General features: G+C 39.0%; 1 protein-coding gene across 1 annotated transcript in view; it reads right to left on the reverse strand.

Moving 5' to 3' along the window:
- The window catches only part of nlgn2b (neuroligin 2b), a 62094-nt gene that overhangs the window by 21286 nt on the left and 22757 nt on the right, over positions 1-18051 (reverse strand). The window contains 3 exon segments of the mRNA XM_020930200.2: positions 386-420; positions 422-530; positions 11827-11880. Of these exon segments, the coding sequence (XP_020785859.2) occupies positions 386-420; positions 422-530; positions 11827-11880 (198 nt within the window).

Here is an 18051-nt window from a genome sequence, read left to right on the forward strand (position 1 = left end):
GATCTCATGATCTCATGATATAATAATGCCATTCTTGTCCTAGTAACAGAGACATGATTTTAATTTAATTTGCCATCAGGCTGCAAGCAATATAAATGACATTAGACAACAGATGTCTGCAGCTTTTAGTGAAAAGAATTTTAAATAAATAAATGCATTTATTCATTTATTATAGCTTCTTCAGTTTAATTTGACAAGGGAGTTGTATCTCGTTTTACTCCTAAATTTTCCTAAGCTACACATGCCCACATTCTTACATGATAGAAATAATACAACCCCAGGCCTCTATTATTTGAATCATTTTTATGTTTTGGAGAAATGCTATCGGATGGGGGTTAATATTTACTACTCCCTAAAAGTGTCTGGCAGAGGTGATGTGACTTACCGAGCACGCCAAGACGGTAGTTCATGGTGACAACAATTTCCATAGGCGGCCAATATACTGCCATCGAACATGTTCCCTGAGCCCTCCATGTACGAGCCTCCGTGGATGAACAGCATCACTGGCTTCTTACGACGGTCACGGATATCTGCGGCACACAAACAAACAAGGAATACATTTAACAAAGTTTAATCCTGGGGAACAAGTTGTACTGTACTTAATTGGTGCAAAGTGAAAAGTCCCTAAGTGAGAGCCATGCATACTACAGAGTCTGATGCTACTTAATATTATTAAGTCTCATAAGGGTCACATGACTGCTTCCCATTGCGTTTGTAATTATAAAAAGGCACAGAAATGTAATGCAGAGAAAATGTGGACCATTACATAACTGTCCACAGACAAGTGTAACAATGTGCAATAATGTTGAAAATGTCTCCTTTGGTTGAGTTAGCATGTGCTGCAACAATGCTGCTGTAATTGTCAGAAATCGTATTTTTGGTTGTCACCTAGAAAAAAGCTGTCTCTTTCTCTGTAAATTATGTCATAACAAGGTTCAAATATATAAATGTGAGCACATACTAAAAACGCTGTTTAATAAGGCAAATTTAATAGAATAGGGAAATTTGTTTCTGTGCATTTGACCCATTCGTCAATTTGCTAAGGCCCCCAGTCAGAGGGGACCTGCACTGGGTGACCACAGTAAAGAGCCATGTAATGATTTGGGACTAAATCTATTCAGAACTACTTTATTGAAGGATCAGTCTATTGTATTAGGGTGATGTGGAAAACTGCACAACCCAGAGGAAACCCACCCAGACATGCAGACATCATGTAAACTACACATAGAACAGACCTGGTGTGGGAATTTAACACGGGACCTTCGGCTATGAAATGGGAGATATAGATATATACTCAGCCACTGGCATCAAACTGTAATTAAACAATACATCATTGAAATGATAGGTAGTATGACTGTTTCAAGTTTATGCCACACAGTATCGCCCTCTTCATTATCCCTGTATGTACTGTATCTAACAGGAGCAGAGGAGTAGGTCCCTTTGCCCTGTGTGTTCCTGGCGTCCCGGCCATCTTTGTGTTGCTATGGCAGTCTCCGGCAGCCCCCCTGCTCCCCCACGCAGTGTCTGTGCTCAGCTCGTCCTGTCTGTGCGTGGATGGGGCTTGGTGAGCTGCCAGTGTGCAGCCCAGTTAGGCTGATCGTCGGCACTGTGCACGGCCTGTGGATAATTTGTATGAAAGCCAGACCAAGTGGAAACATAAATAACAGCCCCAGCATCTGTTTACCCTGATGAGCCTCAGCACTCGGAGATGGAGGAGACAGAGATAGGGGGAGAGAGAGATAAAAAGGTAGCGGATGAAACTAGGCCAGCGTGAGACAACCGGCAAGGCTAGAGACACGAAGGGGAGGTTCAAACAAAAAAAGATGAAAAACATACCAAATGTTACAAAGCAAGTCATACATAGCAAGGTACGCTAATGAACACTCAACTCACACCGGAGTCACACACGACATTCACGCAGCACGCACACACAAACTCTTGCATAGGCAGCTGCGATGCCGAGTCGCTATGGAAACTGCCTAATAGAACTGCACCAGCCATTCCGTCGCACCGACTCACTGAACGCCTGTTGCCCTGGTAACAAATTCTACTCACGTATTTGCACAAGGCGCCTGCATCACCACCTGAATCTCAGGTTACACATGCAGTATAGGGTGCGTCACTCCGTCAGAAGCAGCGGACAGGATGAGAGGAGCAGAGCATATGCCCACATACGCTGCCATCCATTCATGTTGGGCATGTATGACATAGATGCTGTGTAAAAATAACGCTTTTGTGTCGTACATCTGACGTGCCGCCTCCTCCGGTGGATGGAGAGCCGATGCTGATTTCCCCAAGGATATGTAAAAACAAGTTCAATTATCCCTGCATTACCATGACAGTATAGATGGGTGACATATCAGAGGGTCGCCTTGAACCGCACTCACCGTACTCATGGCACTAAATGAATCCACAGGGAGGGACAGAGTTTATAGACAAATGCAACCTACTTTGTCAATGACATTTAAAGGATTAATCTTATTTAACAGCACCTGTATTTTTCTTACATTCATTAGGACATGTTTTATTAACAGTCTGAACTATAACTGTGTGCATTTGATTCACAAATGGTGAATGACTTTTATGTCATACTGCGCATAGTATAGCATCTATATATACTGTATATTTTATTGGAACCAGAATGTATGACATCTTTGGATTTTTTAAATCAAGCATTGTATGTATAAAGGCATCCTATGCAACTTTTCTGGTAGAGGGTCTGCCAACTGCTTGTCTCCAAGGAGAGTTCTACAGTATGACATTAAACTTGTCTATCTCCATGAGGACAAGCAGGCGACACAGACAGATCATGTTACAGGTAAGATCTGTGGAGAGGGGACCTGGCTCACAGTAAAATAGTATTTGGTATTCTTAGCAATAAAATCTGGTATTTTTAGGTAGAAAATTGTCCTACATATAACTATCCTTACGTATAAACAGACCACACATTGAACTGAAATTAGTCGTAGCACTAATAGACAAACATCAGTTTACAATGTTTGATGTAAGATTATGGCAGGATTTATAGTACTGTTAAGCTTGGTCCCTTCAAAACCACAAGGGCTACCCATCATCTTGAGGCAGCCTCCTAATGGGCTAGTATGATTGATGTGGAAAAACTAAGTTGACATCTGAGAAAAACACAAAATGCAAATGCTGTATCCAGAATGAAGCCATGGAATGCTAGGTTCTTTTCATTTCACAGGAGTACTAACCTGTATATACAGCTCCAACATGACATTTAACTGGTAATTTTATTGCTTTGCTTGGATTGTTCCACAGTACGGCATTAAACAAATATATCTTGTATTTATTAAATTACAGGTGCTTTTATTTCTCAAAACTACAGCAAAAGCATGCATTATTACAGGGGTGGGCAATTTTTTTTTCCATGGCTCACTGATTTAAATACTACATAATGTCAAAGTACATAATATTTTACTCTCTGTGCAAACTAAACATCACTAAAATATTTGCTCAGTCCAATAAATGTGAGAGAATATGTTTAAAAGGAAAAAAATCCACTCATTTTATTTCAACAAAAAGATAAAAAACTCATGCATACCTACAAAGGTTTAATGAAAGGTGTAGCTCCATGCCTTATCTTAGCAATATATTTAACTTTAACAGACTTTTATTATAAGCATGTCCATAGTAAATGGTTTTTAAATTATTAACCCACACTACATTACATCTACATATTTTACATATGAAAAAGCATATTTCATGAAATATCGGACAAGTTGTAGGGCACATTCAGGTGTACTGCATTCAAGAAGATACTAGCTGCCTGATTTTGTGTAATCCTAGGTATAATTAACAATACAATTAAACAACAATATGCGATTTATCTATTGCCATAATAATATTGTGACTCAACTGATAGGTCTAATATACCTTCATACAGTGTAATTCAACTTTTCCGGTGGAGGGTCCATCGTTTGTTTTACTCCATAACTGCTTTGATTTGAATGTAGTTAGTTTGGTATTAAACATATATTTAGTTTAATTTTATTCATTTAATGAGACAGGAACAGTGCACAGTATACATTAACCTTAGCAGCAGATATGAGTTATACCAGGTTGTAGCACCACAATGCTAATTTCCAGCCTGTAGTCCCTGGGCAGGATGATTTTATACTTCAGAAAATTAAATATATCTTTACAATGACCACAATGGATGTATATCCATAAAGACAAGCAAGTAATTCCAGTGACTAGACCAAACCACAGGTCAGATCTGTGGTATCTGTGATAAGAATATATGTTTTTCAAAGTATTTCTATCAAACACCTGTAATTGAATAAACACAAGAATGACAAGTTTAATACTGTGAAAAATTCCAGAAAGCAATAACATCTCCAAGGAAACAAGCAGTCGCAGACGCTCTGCCTGAAAAGTTACATAGTGCGCCTTTAAACAAGTCACACATTAAATTATTTCTATTGTGATTATTCTCCATCCACATCACTTACATTAATAGTTGATAAAGAAACAGAAGGCTGTATCCAACACAAATATATGCCATTGTTCTTCACTTAGACTCTGACACGTGACCTGTTACCTCTCCTACTGTACCCTTACGATGAGGTGCAGGCTTAATCCCAACTCTATATGCAGCAGACAAGCAGCTTTCTATCTCCCCCTCTACACTAGCGCATTATTTACCCTCCTCTGTCTACCTAATTTGATCCTTTCTGCTCAGTATTCTCCGTCTTAATGCAATATCCTACCACCCAGATCGTCCTATACTCTCCCATTCCTCTGCTCATCTCTCATTCATTCTCTTATGGAAATTGAGATTGATTTGGGTGTAAAAGTTTTCGCCTGAGTCAGCCCATCCTCCCCGCACACAAACCCACACTCAATGAGATGCACTTTTTACATTCTTCCTGGAGCCAACTGCGAAATAACTCCACAATAAGATAAGTCTTTTGTCCAGATGTGCTTTAGCACCTGGGTACAGTCCATACACAAGCAATTTAGACTCTCTTGGCCTTCAAATGCTAACTTAGTGGCTTCGCAGAGGGTAACAGATGTGTGTTTGTTTAGATATTACAACCGCTTCCTACTTTCGGCAAATAAATGTGACATCCTGTTAATTATAATCTTAAACATTTAATTAATCATGCATACATGATACAGAATTATTGTTGTCCATAATATCTTGTTTAAAGAACCCATATTGCTATATTTTCTGATCTCACTTTTCTTTTATTCACACCCGTTTTTACACACAAATCCTTCATATTCAGAGTTATTCTCTCAAACAGAAAACACTCTGTTCCACCTTGTGTTGTCATGTGGCAATACAAGAAGTGCTCCACTGCATTTTTAAAATACATATAGTTTCACTAGAATCATTTGGATGATTTCAGCCCGGTCTCTACTGAACTAGGTAAAAGGTAGTTAACTTAAAAACTATTGCTTTATGACACAGGGTGGGACAGAGCATTTTGAGCTTTGAAAATGTAGACAGGCTAACAAAAACTCTAGGTATGTTTTTGGTGAGGTAACGATATAATAACATGGCTTAACAATCACAAGGGTCAATTTATAAAATATAGGACCTTAAGCTTAAGAATGCATTTCTTAGTTGTTCTTTTCTGATTTCTTACTTGCAAATGGAAATAATTTTCGAAAACACATGTAGAGATTTGTGAAATGTAATGCCAGGTCTGCTAATATTATCTACTTTCTCCTGACTATACAATGTGCAAAAGTGTTAGCAAGTTTTTACTCTCAGTCTCTTACTGATTTATCCAAAAAGTATTAAATCTGGATTACATTTTATGTCAGGATATGTTATGTTTTGGATATATTGTATTATTTTTTTTAATATTTTATGCCTGGATGTCTCAAAATCTTCACCCCTTAAATGTATAATTGATTGGATATCAATAGGATTTTGTATTTGTATCCATTTTGTATTTTATTAGATGTACTTTCTAGGGTTTTAACTGCAATACAGTGATGGGAAGAATACTTTGAATATGTATTTAGTTACAAAATACTGAATACCTGCATTTTGCAATGTATTCTGATACATGATCCAAATGCAGCACTGTATTCCGAATACTTGGAATACCTTTACATTGAGTTGCATTTAAATTATAGTGTAAAATCTCACACTAAAACACTGTTTGTAACACTGTAACTGTATTCTGAATACCACCAAATAACTATACCTCAATACAGGTACTCAAAATTTGTATTCTGAATATGTATTCCCTGGACATGCATTTAGTTACTTCCTAAAACTGCTGCAATATGGACATTTTTTGGGGAGAAACACATACACACCTCTAGTAACAAACAAAAGTAGCATATTTCTAAAGGGAGTACAGTAACAATATCTGATGGGTGGATCCTTGGGTGGGGCTTAATAGACAGCCTGTTAAACTAGGAAAACCAGGCCCTAAACAGAGCCCTCCTGATCCTGTCGAGATCCATCAGGTGTCAGCATAAATGTCAAACTCCAGCAGTCCTCCACTCCTCCGCCCTCTCGCTCTGTCATTCTCCAAATCTCTCACTTTCAAAGCTCTATAAATGTCATTTCATCATGCACTTGTCTTCATTATGACTATTTTTCCCTTTTCTCCCACTAGTGCCCTCCCCTGTGCGCTCTCTTCCACAGCTTTCATCTCTGCTCTATCATTTTGCTTCTCTCGTCGGCAATCCTGAGCGAATCCTTCCTTGTGTTTTCACCGTTAAGAAACCGCACAATTGGATTAGCTACATCTGTCTCTTTTTAAACCATGGCAATTAGAGATGCAAGGCAAAGAGAATTCAATACCCAAATAGCACACATAGCCCGAAAATGAGGAGGGTTAGGGGGAAAGGGCTCACGCACACGCTGGCTACAAATTAGAGCAGCACATGTCCATCCAAGTGGACACACACAGGCACAGATTTGTGTTATTGTTGTGTTCACATACGGTCATGTAATATACAGTAAGTATGGCTCGTCTGACAGATGCCTACACTGTCTGCATGGATTTGAGTTGCATCAGTGGAGAGACAAGAGCATTTCCATTAGCTTGCACTGAATATAGGCCCATACTATCAGCAGTGTTTTCCATTAATATTAACAGTTTATGGTGGCTCCCCATAGTCTAAAAACAAACTGTAAAAACAAAAAGTTAAACTTTATGCCTGTATGCAGCAAAAGATGTTAATTTTGTCTTCTTATATACTTTAACTTCTTGGGTTCTTTTTAAAGACAATGCAGTAAAGTGTGTTTACTGTGTGCCTCGTTTCCTGATTTCCATTGAAATCAGGAATCAGGATTTCAGTTGAAATCAGGAAACGAGGCACGGACAGCATTAACCGTGATGACGGCGCGTTCCTCCTTTCACACACCTGGGACACCCTCCTCCAGAGAACACCGGGCGACAGGAGGCGTGGTCAGTCTGAGCGACCTGCCAGGTCCATCAGGCTGACCACGCCTACAGGAAGTAACAACAGCTGATATACGACACGTCACCACCAACACCGGTGACAGTTCTGAAGATGGCTTGCAGCTAGCAGCCGAAACATGTCAACAAGGTAAACACACTTTACTGCATTGTCTTTAAAAAGAACCCAAGAAGTTAAAATTTATGCCTGTATTGTTATTAATATCCACAGATAACTGTACTTATACTTATAAAGGTGTATTGTGTAACTTTTCTCCATGGAGACATTATTGCTTTGTCTGGAATGTTTCACTGTGTGGTATTAAACATCATGGAGACAGAACCAGGACAAGTTACAGTTCAGATCTGTGGAGAGCCAATCCAGTCAGTCTGATTTACTAGGTATTTTTGAACTATAAAACCACATGTAATTCAGTAATTTAATGAATGTAAAGTAGAACTGTTTAATGTCATACTGTGGAACATTCAAGGCCAGGGATCTGCAACCTTTTTTCTGCACGGAGCTCCCTTTACAAAAAGGAAAATGCCAGAGAGCTATCGTACCAATTTCAGCAGTTGCTACTCAAGAAACTGAGTTAATATAGGAGCCAAGGTGAGCCTTAGATGGGGATCAGTTAGATGCTTATAAAACATAAACCATTATCCATTTATCGGTGCACCAAGTCAGGCATCAAAATGATACATTTACAATGGTAATTAATTGAATTTTACGTATTATGCACAGTACATATAATTCAAAAATCCCTTGGCAAGCTACTTGGAAGGGAGTGGAGAGCCACTGGTAGCTCCTGAGTGACAGGTTGAAGACCCCTGGACTAAATATTAAGACCTCTCAGACTAAGAGACAAAGACATTCACAGCACAGAAATGAAACTTTCCTGAATAGCTTGAGAATGATCTGGAGCTGTATCAGAACAAGTATAAGAGCACATAGACTAGTATAAAACCATGGACCACTGAGGGATTACACAGATATAAAACCACATGGGAATAGAAAAGAAAATACTAACATTTAATGTTAAAAAACACATGCTATTCTAAATGACAGTCATGTGTAAATAAAGAATATTTGTTATTCATTGTGGGATCGGAATGCGTATTGAGTATAGAGTTTATTCCTTTGTATTGAAATAGAGTTTAGAATTTTTGATAGAGGCCATATATTTTCAGTTCACCTTCAGAGCAGCTCTTAAACATGTTCAGTTTCCTCATTAGATTTGCAATATGTATTTAAGAGGAAGGATTCAGCGTGCACATTGTAAACAACTCCAGAAGACTGAAATCTGAACTGATAAACTAGTACGAGAATCACATGTATTTCAAAGCACGTTTGTAGAGTATGAACTACAGAGTTAGCAACTTTTACTCAGAAGAAGACCTGAGTGCTGAGCTAGTGTCTCTGATTGGTCAGTTTTAAGACGAGGGCCAGCAGCTCACAGATGGACGGCCCAAAGAATGAGAGGGAATTTCTGAAGTAACCCCCAAAAGAAAATCAAATCTGATTGGATACTTTAGTTTTCAGTTCAGTTCATTAATCCTTCATATTTATGTTATGTCTGAGAGAACTTAATGTCTAAATAAATACAACATTGTGACTTATTTATGTAATAAAATTATTTGTTTTATATTTCTTGCTGAAATGTCAGGGCCTTGCTGACACCACAATTGAAAAAACATGCATGCAGGTGAAGTGCCCTTTACAGAAATGTTACACAGTGCTGCTTTAAGAGATAAAAAGACATAAAAGAAAGATAATAATAATATTTGGGGGGAGCAGAATTTTTTATTTATTTTTTGAATGCATTTGAATAAAGTCGTTGTGTCCTCTGTGAGGTGGTGTGATCCTCATTCGGTGGGAGAAAAGGAGTCGCAGGTTTCATCTGAACAGTTTTTGAAATGGAAATGCTTCAACTTCCATTTGAGCTAAAATGAGCTCTGGATGACAGTGAAACTTTTTGACTTCAAAAGTGTCCAAATATGACCTTTGACCCCTCTCTACCAAACGAGTGACTCCTCGCAAAGGACACATGGGGCACTGTCTAATAGGCCCTCTTCCTGGGCTTGTCCCACTGTAGAAAGAGCCGTGCTAGAACAGTTCTGGGCCGGTTCCTGAAGGCGCTGAGGCGAAAGTTAAAATGTTTCATGGCTTCCTTCTGGAAATCTGTGGGATCTGGTCCCAAAAAATCGCCAAGAGCTTGGAGGCAGAGCCGTATTCATGGATCAGATCTCTGGCACCAGCTTTGCCCAGCTTCTTGATGTTCTTGGTTTTGATATGAACTCCAGCTGGGACTTTGAACTGGTCCAGAGCCTTCTCCAGAGTGTGTCATGGTGGGACTTCAGTTTGGACGGCAGCTTTTGAAGCAGTTTTTTGACCAGAGTGTGGATCACCAGGCTCTCCACTGAGCCCAGGGTTTGTGAGGCCTGATGAGCTGCAGGGCACTCTAGAACTGAGGCTGCCTCTTCTGTCTCCAGCTTCTCACACACTTCTTCTGCTGGTATGTCTTCTGCAGTGTGAAGCTGCTCCTCCTCTATGTTTGGCTCCTCTGCAGTCTGGAGGTGATTCTGGACCTCCATTAGTGTATGTGTGTCCTCTAGGGTTTGGTCCTCTTGTGCTTGAGGCTCACTTGGACTGAGGTCTCCCTCTGAGCTGATGTCCAGCTGCTCTAGAGTCTGGTAATTTTCAGGAGATTCATCAAACACACCGAGGAACTCTTTCTCCTTAGGACTTTGTTGTTTCAGTCCAGTTGGAACCTCCAGGACATCCTTTGGAGTCTCTAGTCTCTCTAACTCCTCTTGGTCTTGGGTCTCAGGTTGAGTTTCCAGGTTCTCTGGGTTTTCCACTGGACTTTTCTGGAACTCACCCAGAGTTGGGTGCCCCTTGGAGCAGTTGCTTGAAATGTGTGAACTGTATTTCTCAATAATTTTGAGTTCATCCAGTCCAGTTTGATCTGGAGTGTCTTTGCTCTGCTCCTCTTTGGCAGGTTCATGAGAGCTGTGTCTGCTCCCGTCTGCTATTGTACCAATTTCAGCAGTCACATAGAAACTGAGTAAATATAAGAGCCACGACGAGTCTTAGATGGGGAACAGTTAGATGTTAATAAAACATAAACAATTATCCATTTATCGGTGCACCAAGTTAATCATCAAAATGATACATTTACAAGGGTAATTAGTCAATTTTTTTCTTATTATGCACAATATGTATAATTCAAAAATCCCTGAGCTACTTGAAGCTACTTGAAATGGGATGGAGAGCTACTGGTAGCTCCTTAGCTACAGGTTGGAGACTCCTCATTATATAGTGCACCTTTAATTAGTAATCAGATGTCAGCAAAAAGTGACATCTATAAAAGTATTCAAATACGGGTTGCTTGTGCCACCATAATCTCAGTACAGGCCTGTGGCAAACACTGCTATATGACGTACATGTGTTTTGTTTAGGTCCAGTTTACTAAGTTTGAAAATTATTCACTGAAAAAATTAGGTTGCTACACACATATTCCAGTGGGGTAAGCAAAGACAGCTAAGTAAATGAGACAATAATAATAAAATTGATTTGTTGTCAAACTTGGTAAATACATGTGATACCGCATTTGCCAGTTTACAAATGTCTGTAATGGTTGTGCCCTATATAGTGTTAAGGTCAACTTTCATATATATTGTGATAGGGCCACAGCACTACATAGATCTCTTAACAATGAGTTATGAAACATGGATGTCTATAAATCATTGCTCTATATTTCTGGATTTCAGGCATAAAGATTCTTTCCAGATTTGAAAGATTTGGCATGGCAGTGGTCCTCCATTGTTATAATTAATTAACACAATTCAAATCAAAATGTATAACTTCTGAAGGTCTTCACAAAATCCAAATTCAAATAAAAAAATATCCACCTGAAACTCATGAATATTATACCATATCTATGAAGAACAGTGGACTGCAGACACTAAGTTTTAAGTAATTTCAGGCCATATAATTTGGGGAAAATTATCCACTCTACGCATTGGCTCTAAAATATTTGCAGAGGATATCAGTTACTCTGGAGTCTAAAGCAATATCACTGACTGTGAAAATACTGGTCAATCTCTATTACTGTCTGTTGTAGTCCAGTGATTATTTTTTCTACTGATGAAATCAAAAGTTACACACCATTAAACATAAAAATTATTAGATGTGTTTATATAATCTGAATCTCGCAGATAAAACACAGAGGCCTATAAGTGATTTGTGGAGAGAGACAGAGAATATAATGTAAAAGCAATTAATCAGTGGTCGGACATAAATAGGCATTGTGCATGGATTCTAGTTTATGTTCACCTGTCAGGGAGAAAATTCATGCACTTAAAATAGGAGCATGGTTGTATGTGTGTAAGATGCCCTGTGATTTATGAGATTGTAAAACCTTACCCTCATCCCTTGGCCTGTTCAGCGTCGACTCATCTTGCTTCTTTGTGAGTGGGCCTAACATTCAGAAAAACAAAAAAGAAAGAACATTGATTACTCAGTTGTTTTGCAAAATGCATCAAAACTGTGAGACAAAATGCTTACAGCATCTCCTTCAAAGATCACCTCAAACTCATCTGTTTCGAGTGTTTAACATCTAGTCACGGAGTGCCTTGTAAATGACCCAAGAGGCCACTTCTCCTCAACCCCTTCTCCCAATCAGTCCTGACACACCGCTGCTTTGTAAAGAAAAAATCAATGGGCAGAATCAAGCCATCACTCCGTTTGGTCAGGAAAGGCGAATAGCAATTGTAGGATACTGCCAGTGGCCAGTGGTGCGGCCCTAAAGCTAAACGTCATTGCAGAGAGCCTTACACATTGAAAGCAACATTATATAACAAGGTGAGGTGTACAAGGACTAAGCCAACAAAAAGGTGCTACTAGTGCTATAAGAAGGTATACGATTGTACTCACCAAGGTCAAAGAGTAGACCCCACATTAAGCTTTAATGGTAACGCCTGTTAAACGCTCCATAGGACTGGACCAATAAAAAGCATTTATCACAGTGACCAAGCAACGCCCCGGTGCGCCAACCTCTGTACGTCTCAACTGATAAGGATCCCATTAATTTGTTTTTTTTTTCTCTCTTCCATTTCTGTTAGCAAAGCTCTCCATCAGCGTTGCAATTACCACCAGGTTTTGTATCTTTCTCTGTGTCGTGGAAGTCATTAAAACTCGTTCACGTTTTGTCTTGCCAAGCCCCCCAAGATCATCTAGCCTTACATGTACACTCTAAGCATGTTAACAGTGCCCTTATCATCTGTTGCTGTCCTCCTTGTGGCTTTCTATGCATGTGTGCGGCGCTGCGGTGGGGAAGGCATTGCGGAGTGTGCCTTTAAAAGGAGAGAAGACTCTGCATTGGGTTGCCAAGGGGTTTATCACACTGCAAGTTGCGCTGCTGACAGGCCTGTTTCTCACATTCAGCTGGAAGCCTCACTGAAGCAATGCCGACTGTGTCTATTGACAAAGGAGCCATAAAACATTAGGGCACTATAGGGCTGTTCACAATATGTATTGTTGTGGCAATGTCTGCAAATTCAATATGCAAGAAATTACGTTGTTTTAAGAACCTTTTTATAGAGTCAAACAAACGAGTAATATTTTAATTGACTATATGACTAATGTGGGTTTAAGTAGCATGCAGGCCTTATTATTATGGTTAAACCCTGGCTTTGACTTTGTGAATTCTGATTTTACAATGGCTTACAGTCCTGATTTATATAATATGTTTATTAATATCTCTGTAATTACTGGGCCTATCCAGATGAAACAAAAACTGACACACAATGTTCACTGTCTTCAGTGTCAGTATAAAAGAATCTAGGTTCAATCTAGGACCTGATTCCTAACAAATAAAGGACACTTGTGCATCATAAGCTTTGATATTTTATAACCTATCATTATTTATTAATTTATTATTATAATATATATATATATATATATATATATATATATATATATATATATATATATATTATATATATATATATATATATATATTTTTTTTTTTTTTTTTTACATTTTGATGATGCCCTAATTTTGAAAGAAAAAAAAAATGAACATATGAAAAAATGCACAAATATACAGTATAATCTATATTCACTGCAGTTGCATTTACAGAATGCATTTTACGACTTGTGTCCATCCCTTCTGCACAATAGTGCATTTCAGAGTACCTCAGTATGGACAAATATGAATATGGTTTCCCGATATAAAATGTTTATCTTCCTTCTAAATGGACCAGGGTCGATGCTGAATAGATTTGCAGCATCCTCAGTAGCAGTATGCAGGCGCCTTGTTCAGGGGAGCTCTTCCTGCCATATGGCGAGATGGTGGTTAATTCAGGGCAGACAGGTAGACAGACCGGTAATGGACAGAGAGGCACATTAGTCAGCCACAGCCCGCTCAGCAATTCCCCACTACTTAGCATCACTCTGCAACCACACCTCATCGTCTAATGCACACTGCTCTGATTTCTTCTGCTCTCACAAAGTAGAAATGTCTCATGTAAAAAACAAATATGCCTTGCAAACTTTTCTCTTCTCACTGTTCATTTAGCCAAAACTTATCAACTGCCCGGTCAGCTTTCACAAGGCATTAACTTAGTGTTACTTACAATAGCATTACAATACTATCTGATATGTTATGTTTATTCTGCACATAAATTGTTTCTATTCTATCTATTGTGGCTAAGAAATAGTTTAATCTGCAATTGTGGGTTAGGGTTAGGCTTAATTCAGTTAATGACTGATGGTTTTCAGTGATCAGGAACATGTAGACTGTGTGTATGTGGAAATTTTGGGATTTGATGGATCATAAGAGAGGCTAAGGGGAGGAGAAGGAATGCATGTGCTTATGTGTATGTGTTTATGTTAATTTAAATTGTGTGACCCTATATCATATCTGTTTAATTAATTTGTGATAAATTTACCTGTATGTATTTCTAACATTTTTACCATCCTGCTGCTGTTTAAAGCATTGTTGCATACCATACAACATTATTATTATTATTATCATTATTATTATTATTACTTACTACTACTACTACTACTACTACTACTACTACTACTACTACTAATAATAATAATAATAATAATAATAATAATAGTAATAATGATTAACAGTGGAAGTATAAACTAGAACTAGAACAAGATATCTGTGGTACGGGGGTTGGAGTTTAAACGTTTTTCTTCTTCCCAATCCCTTTTGAGCCTAAATCATTATATTGTAAATATGTAGCAAACCTTCTTTGTGAGCTTTGACCCTATAAATATTGTATATATGTAAATACTGTCATAAGCTTGAAACAAGAAAATCTATCAATCAATCAAACAAATTAGAATTTTAAAGTAAAACACATCCACATTTCAAATTCAAGAGGCTGTGATGCAACGGATTGGTGAGTCACAATTCAAGTCTCAAGAATGAGCTAATTCAGACATTGTTTAAATTTAACATTGTGCTAGACATTACAGACGTGTAGCAGCTGGAGCTTAGCAGGGTTCTTGTCACTTGTGCATATGTGTTTAATTAATGTTAAAATGCCTATAAGTGGCATATATGTTAATTATATACTGTACATTTAAAACGATTTTATAACCAAACTAAATAACACACATACTGAGCAGCATGCCACTCGCTCCCTATAACTAGTCATGATCTTAAGCTGCTCAAATCAAGATTAATGGACTGTGTAAATTTAACTTTGCATATCCATTTAGCATTAAATTGGCCTTATTTCTGTAAAATCTGTTTGGCAATGTATTCCCCAAAATACATCACACTTTCCATGCTTTTTGGGGACATCATATTGACTTACATTCATTTCCTGAAGACTGATCCTAATCTTAACCATAAGTTACTACTTGGTTAACCTAAACTATTTGAACTTTAAACCATGTTGTTAATTTAAAAATAAAGAATTAGCATCACATAAGCCTGATTTTATGTATTCATTAGGGAGGCTGGTCCCAATAAATTGAATGTGTATACAGATTTCAGTCCCCTCAATGTGATAAATACCCGGCCACACTAAACCAAAACCCTCCACTGTCTGCATTCGATCTTAGAGGAGTAAATAAGTGCACACGCCTGCTGCTTTCTGCTCACTTGACATAATGGGCCAGTGATTAGTGGCGACTTTTGCCCTTTGTGAGGTTATTCAGCAGGGCCTGTCCCAGTCCAGAGTGACCTAGTGCCGCTCCCTGTCTCCCTGCACAGCCTCTCTGTCCGCTTCATTGAGCCAGTGGTCAGAGCACAAGCTGGCCTGCGTCCCTGTGCATCCCCTTAGCGTGGAGCGACGATGAAGCTGCAGTCTGTCATGTCTGCCGTGGCCTGTCTGCTTGACAAGGTGTCAGACACAGCCCAAGTCCAACCCCCTCCACACAGCAGCCATCCCCTGCATCTCCTGTGTCCCTAGCCTCCAGCTCTATCCCTGCCTCCTCTGTCCTGCGTCTTGAAATATGGTTTTTAATAAAGAGCACGGTAAATGGCTGCTCTAGCTGCAATAAAAATGAAGGATCTCAGGTCCTGAGAAGTGTCTTGAGGAAAGAGGAATGCGCCAGGACAGTGTTCTTGCCCTGCAGCCCGCCCCAGAGGAGAGCGAGGACAGTGAAGCAGCAGAGAAGGCACAAGAGAGATAAAAGAGAGGGTGTAAAACTCACTCCTCCGTCTAGGGGACATTTGTATTATTTACATTACATCAAGAAGCCATTTGTATTTCATTTGGCATCAGGAAGTAGTCAGCTAGATTGTGGCCTGGTGAAGAAGGGCATTGGGCTCATTTGCATTCACAACACTGACCCTGCTACCACCCATCTGCATAAAGATGGAGGAGAAAGGAGAGGAGGCAGGAAGGGATCCACTGAGGAGGGCTGAACAGATGCAGAGAGAAAAGAGAGCGGCGATTTTCCTGTGGCTCCAAAGAATACAGCAAAGAGCATGTTCAGAGAGAGGATTTAGTAGACTGAAATAGAACACAAGTGTGCCTGTAGTAAAAATACAAAGATAATACACGGCATAGAGGTGTAGGGGTTTAAATGTGTCAAAATCAACTCCTTAAAGTGTGATTCTGGCTGCTTCATTTAACTGTGTCTTATTTTGGCACACCTATCAGCATTAACTCGGAGTTGGAACACAACACCCACACTACAAATGCCAGCCCTTGCATCTCTCACCATCTCTCCGTAGGAAGCAAATACCAAAGCCAGAGAAAAGTTTAGTGTTAGTGGAAGATGACATGGATCTGGACCAAGAAAAAATATCCTCAGAAATATTAAAGGCCCAATGACAGTGCCCTGTGGGACTCCTCTGCACTGCGCAAGAGAGAGATGGAGCAAGCACGAGTGACATTTGCACACTTCTGACATCACATAAACAAGTTGAGGCGCTGTGACAACTTACATATGAAAAATGTGCTGTTTGATAGCACCAGCACTCCGCTCTCCTCCACTTTCCCCCTGGTTCACTCTCACATACAAGGCAAAAAACACATCCCTCGGGACCATATCAGCACTGTGTAAGCGGTGACCCCTGACAATAAGTGACAGATACTGACAAGAAGACAGGCTACATGTGAAATCAGTCTCACTCATTTGCACATGTACTCCCCTGAGAATAACAGAGCACACTACAGCATCCAGTCTGGGGACAGAGCACACCATCTAAATCTATATGTGTACAAATAACGGTTTAATGCTGCCTGAAATCGCATTGTTTGTAAAAGATAAGTGCTTGATAGTTGGCAAACGAGAGACAGAAGTGATGACACAGCTCTGGTTGCAACAGTAACATATAAACTCCTATCCATGGGTTTCAGAATGATGAGAAATCACAACAGTTGCCATAGTGATTAACAAATTAAAACAAATTATTACATATTTCGAATGGGAATAAGAGGTCAAAATGTTGCATATATGAAGTTGAAACTAGTGAATTGTTGCTGTATAGCCATGAACAGGAACACAGAATCACATGTTGTACTCATCATGACAACAAGGTTAGATCCAGAAGTAATTTATTGTCAGTTGTATGTGTCGAATGAATAAGAAAGTCTCCAATGGTCCCATTCATTAAAAACCTTTCAAAATTGTATCATTAGTCTTGCCTACTATCATCACTAACATATGCCTAGCTTGACTTTGATGGTGTGATTTTCTTACCTGACCATCTGCCTTCTCTAAGATCATTACAGCACCAAAATAGCTCCAAATATGCTCAGGTTTGTTCTATAATGATCAGAAAGGAAGGTTGTGGCTTTGGCTTACCCATGAAGAAAATGGTAAACTAGTGGGCAAAACACCTGGCAGTGACTAAATGTCTACTTGTTGTTTTGAACAGAACAAAAACAAACAAACAAAAAAACCCTCAAACAATCAGAGATATTACACAAAATATAGAAGGTGCTTACATGGTTAATAAAAATAGATTTGATAAATATATTTTAGAATAAATAATCCTCTGGACACCAGAGGCTTCACATTGAAATTTTGGCACCTTATGCACTGGTTTGTATTCACTATGCCTAGACATGTCAGCCATCAACATGCTTAGCTTAGTCCTAATGAAGATATACACTTCTAATTATCAACTTACTATATAAATTATAATTACTTTAATCCATGACTTAGT

This window comes from Boleophthalmus pectinirostris, unplaced genomic scaffold (genome assembly GCF_026225935.1).
Source record: "Boleophthalmus pectinirostris isolate CB_2022bp ecotype Guang Dong unplaced genomic scaffold, ASM2622593v1 HiC_scaffold_12, whole genome shotgun sequence".
NCBI lineage: Eukaryota > Metazoa > Chordata > Actinopteri > Gobiiformes > Gobiidae > Boleophthalmus > Boleophthalmus pectinirostris.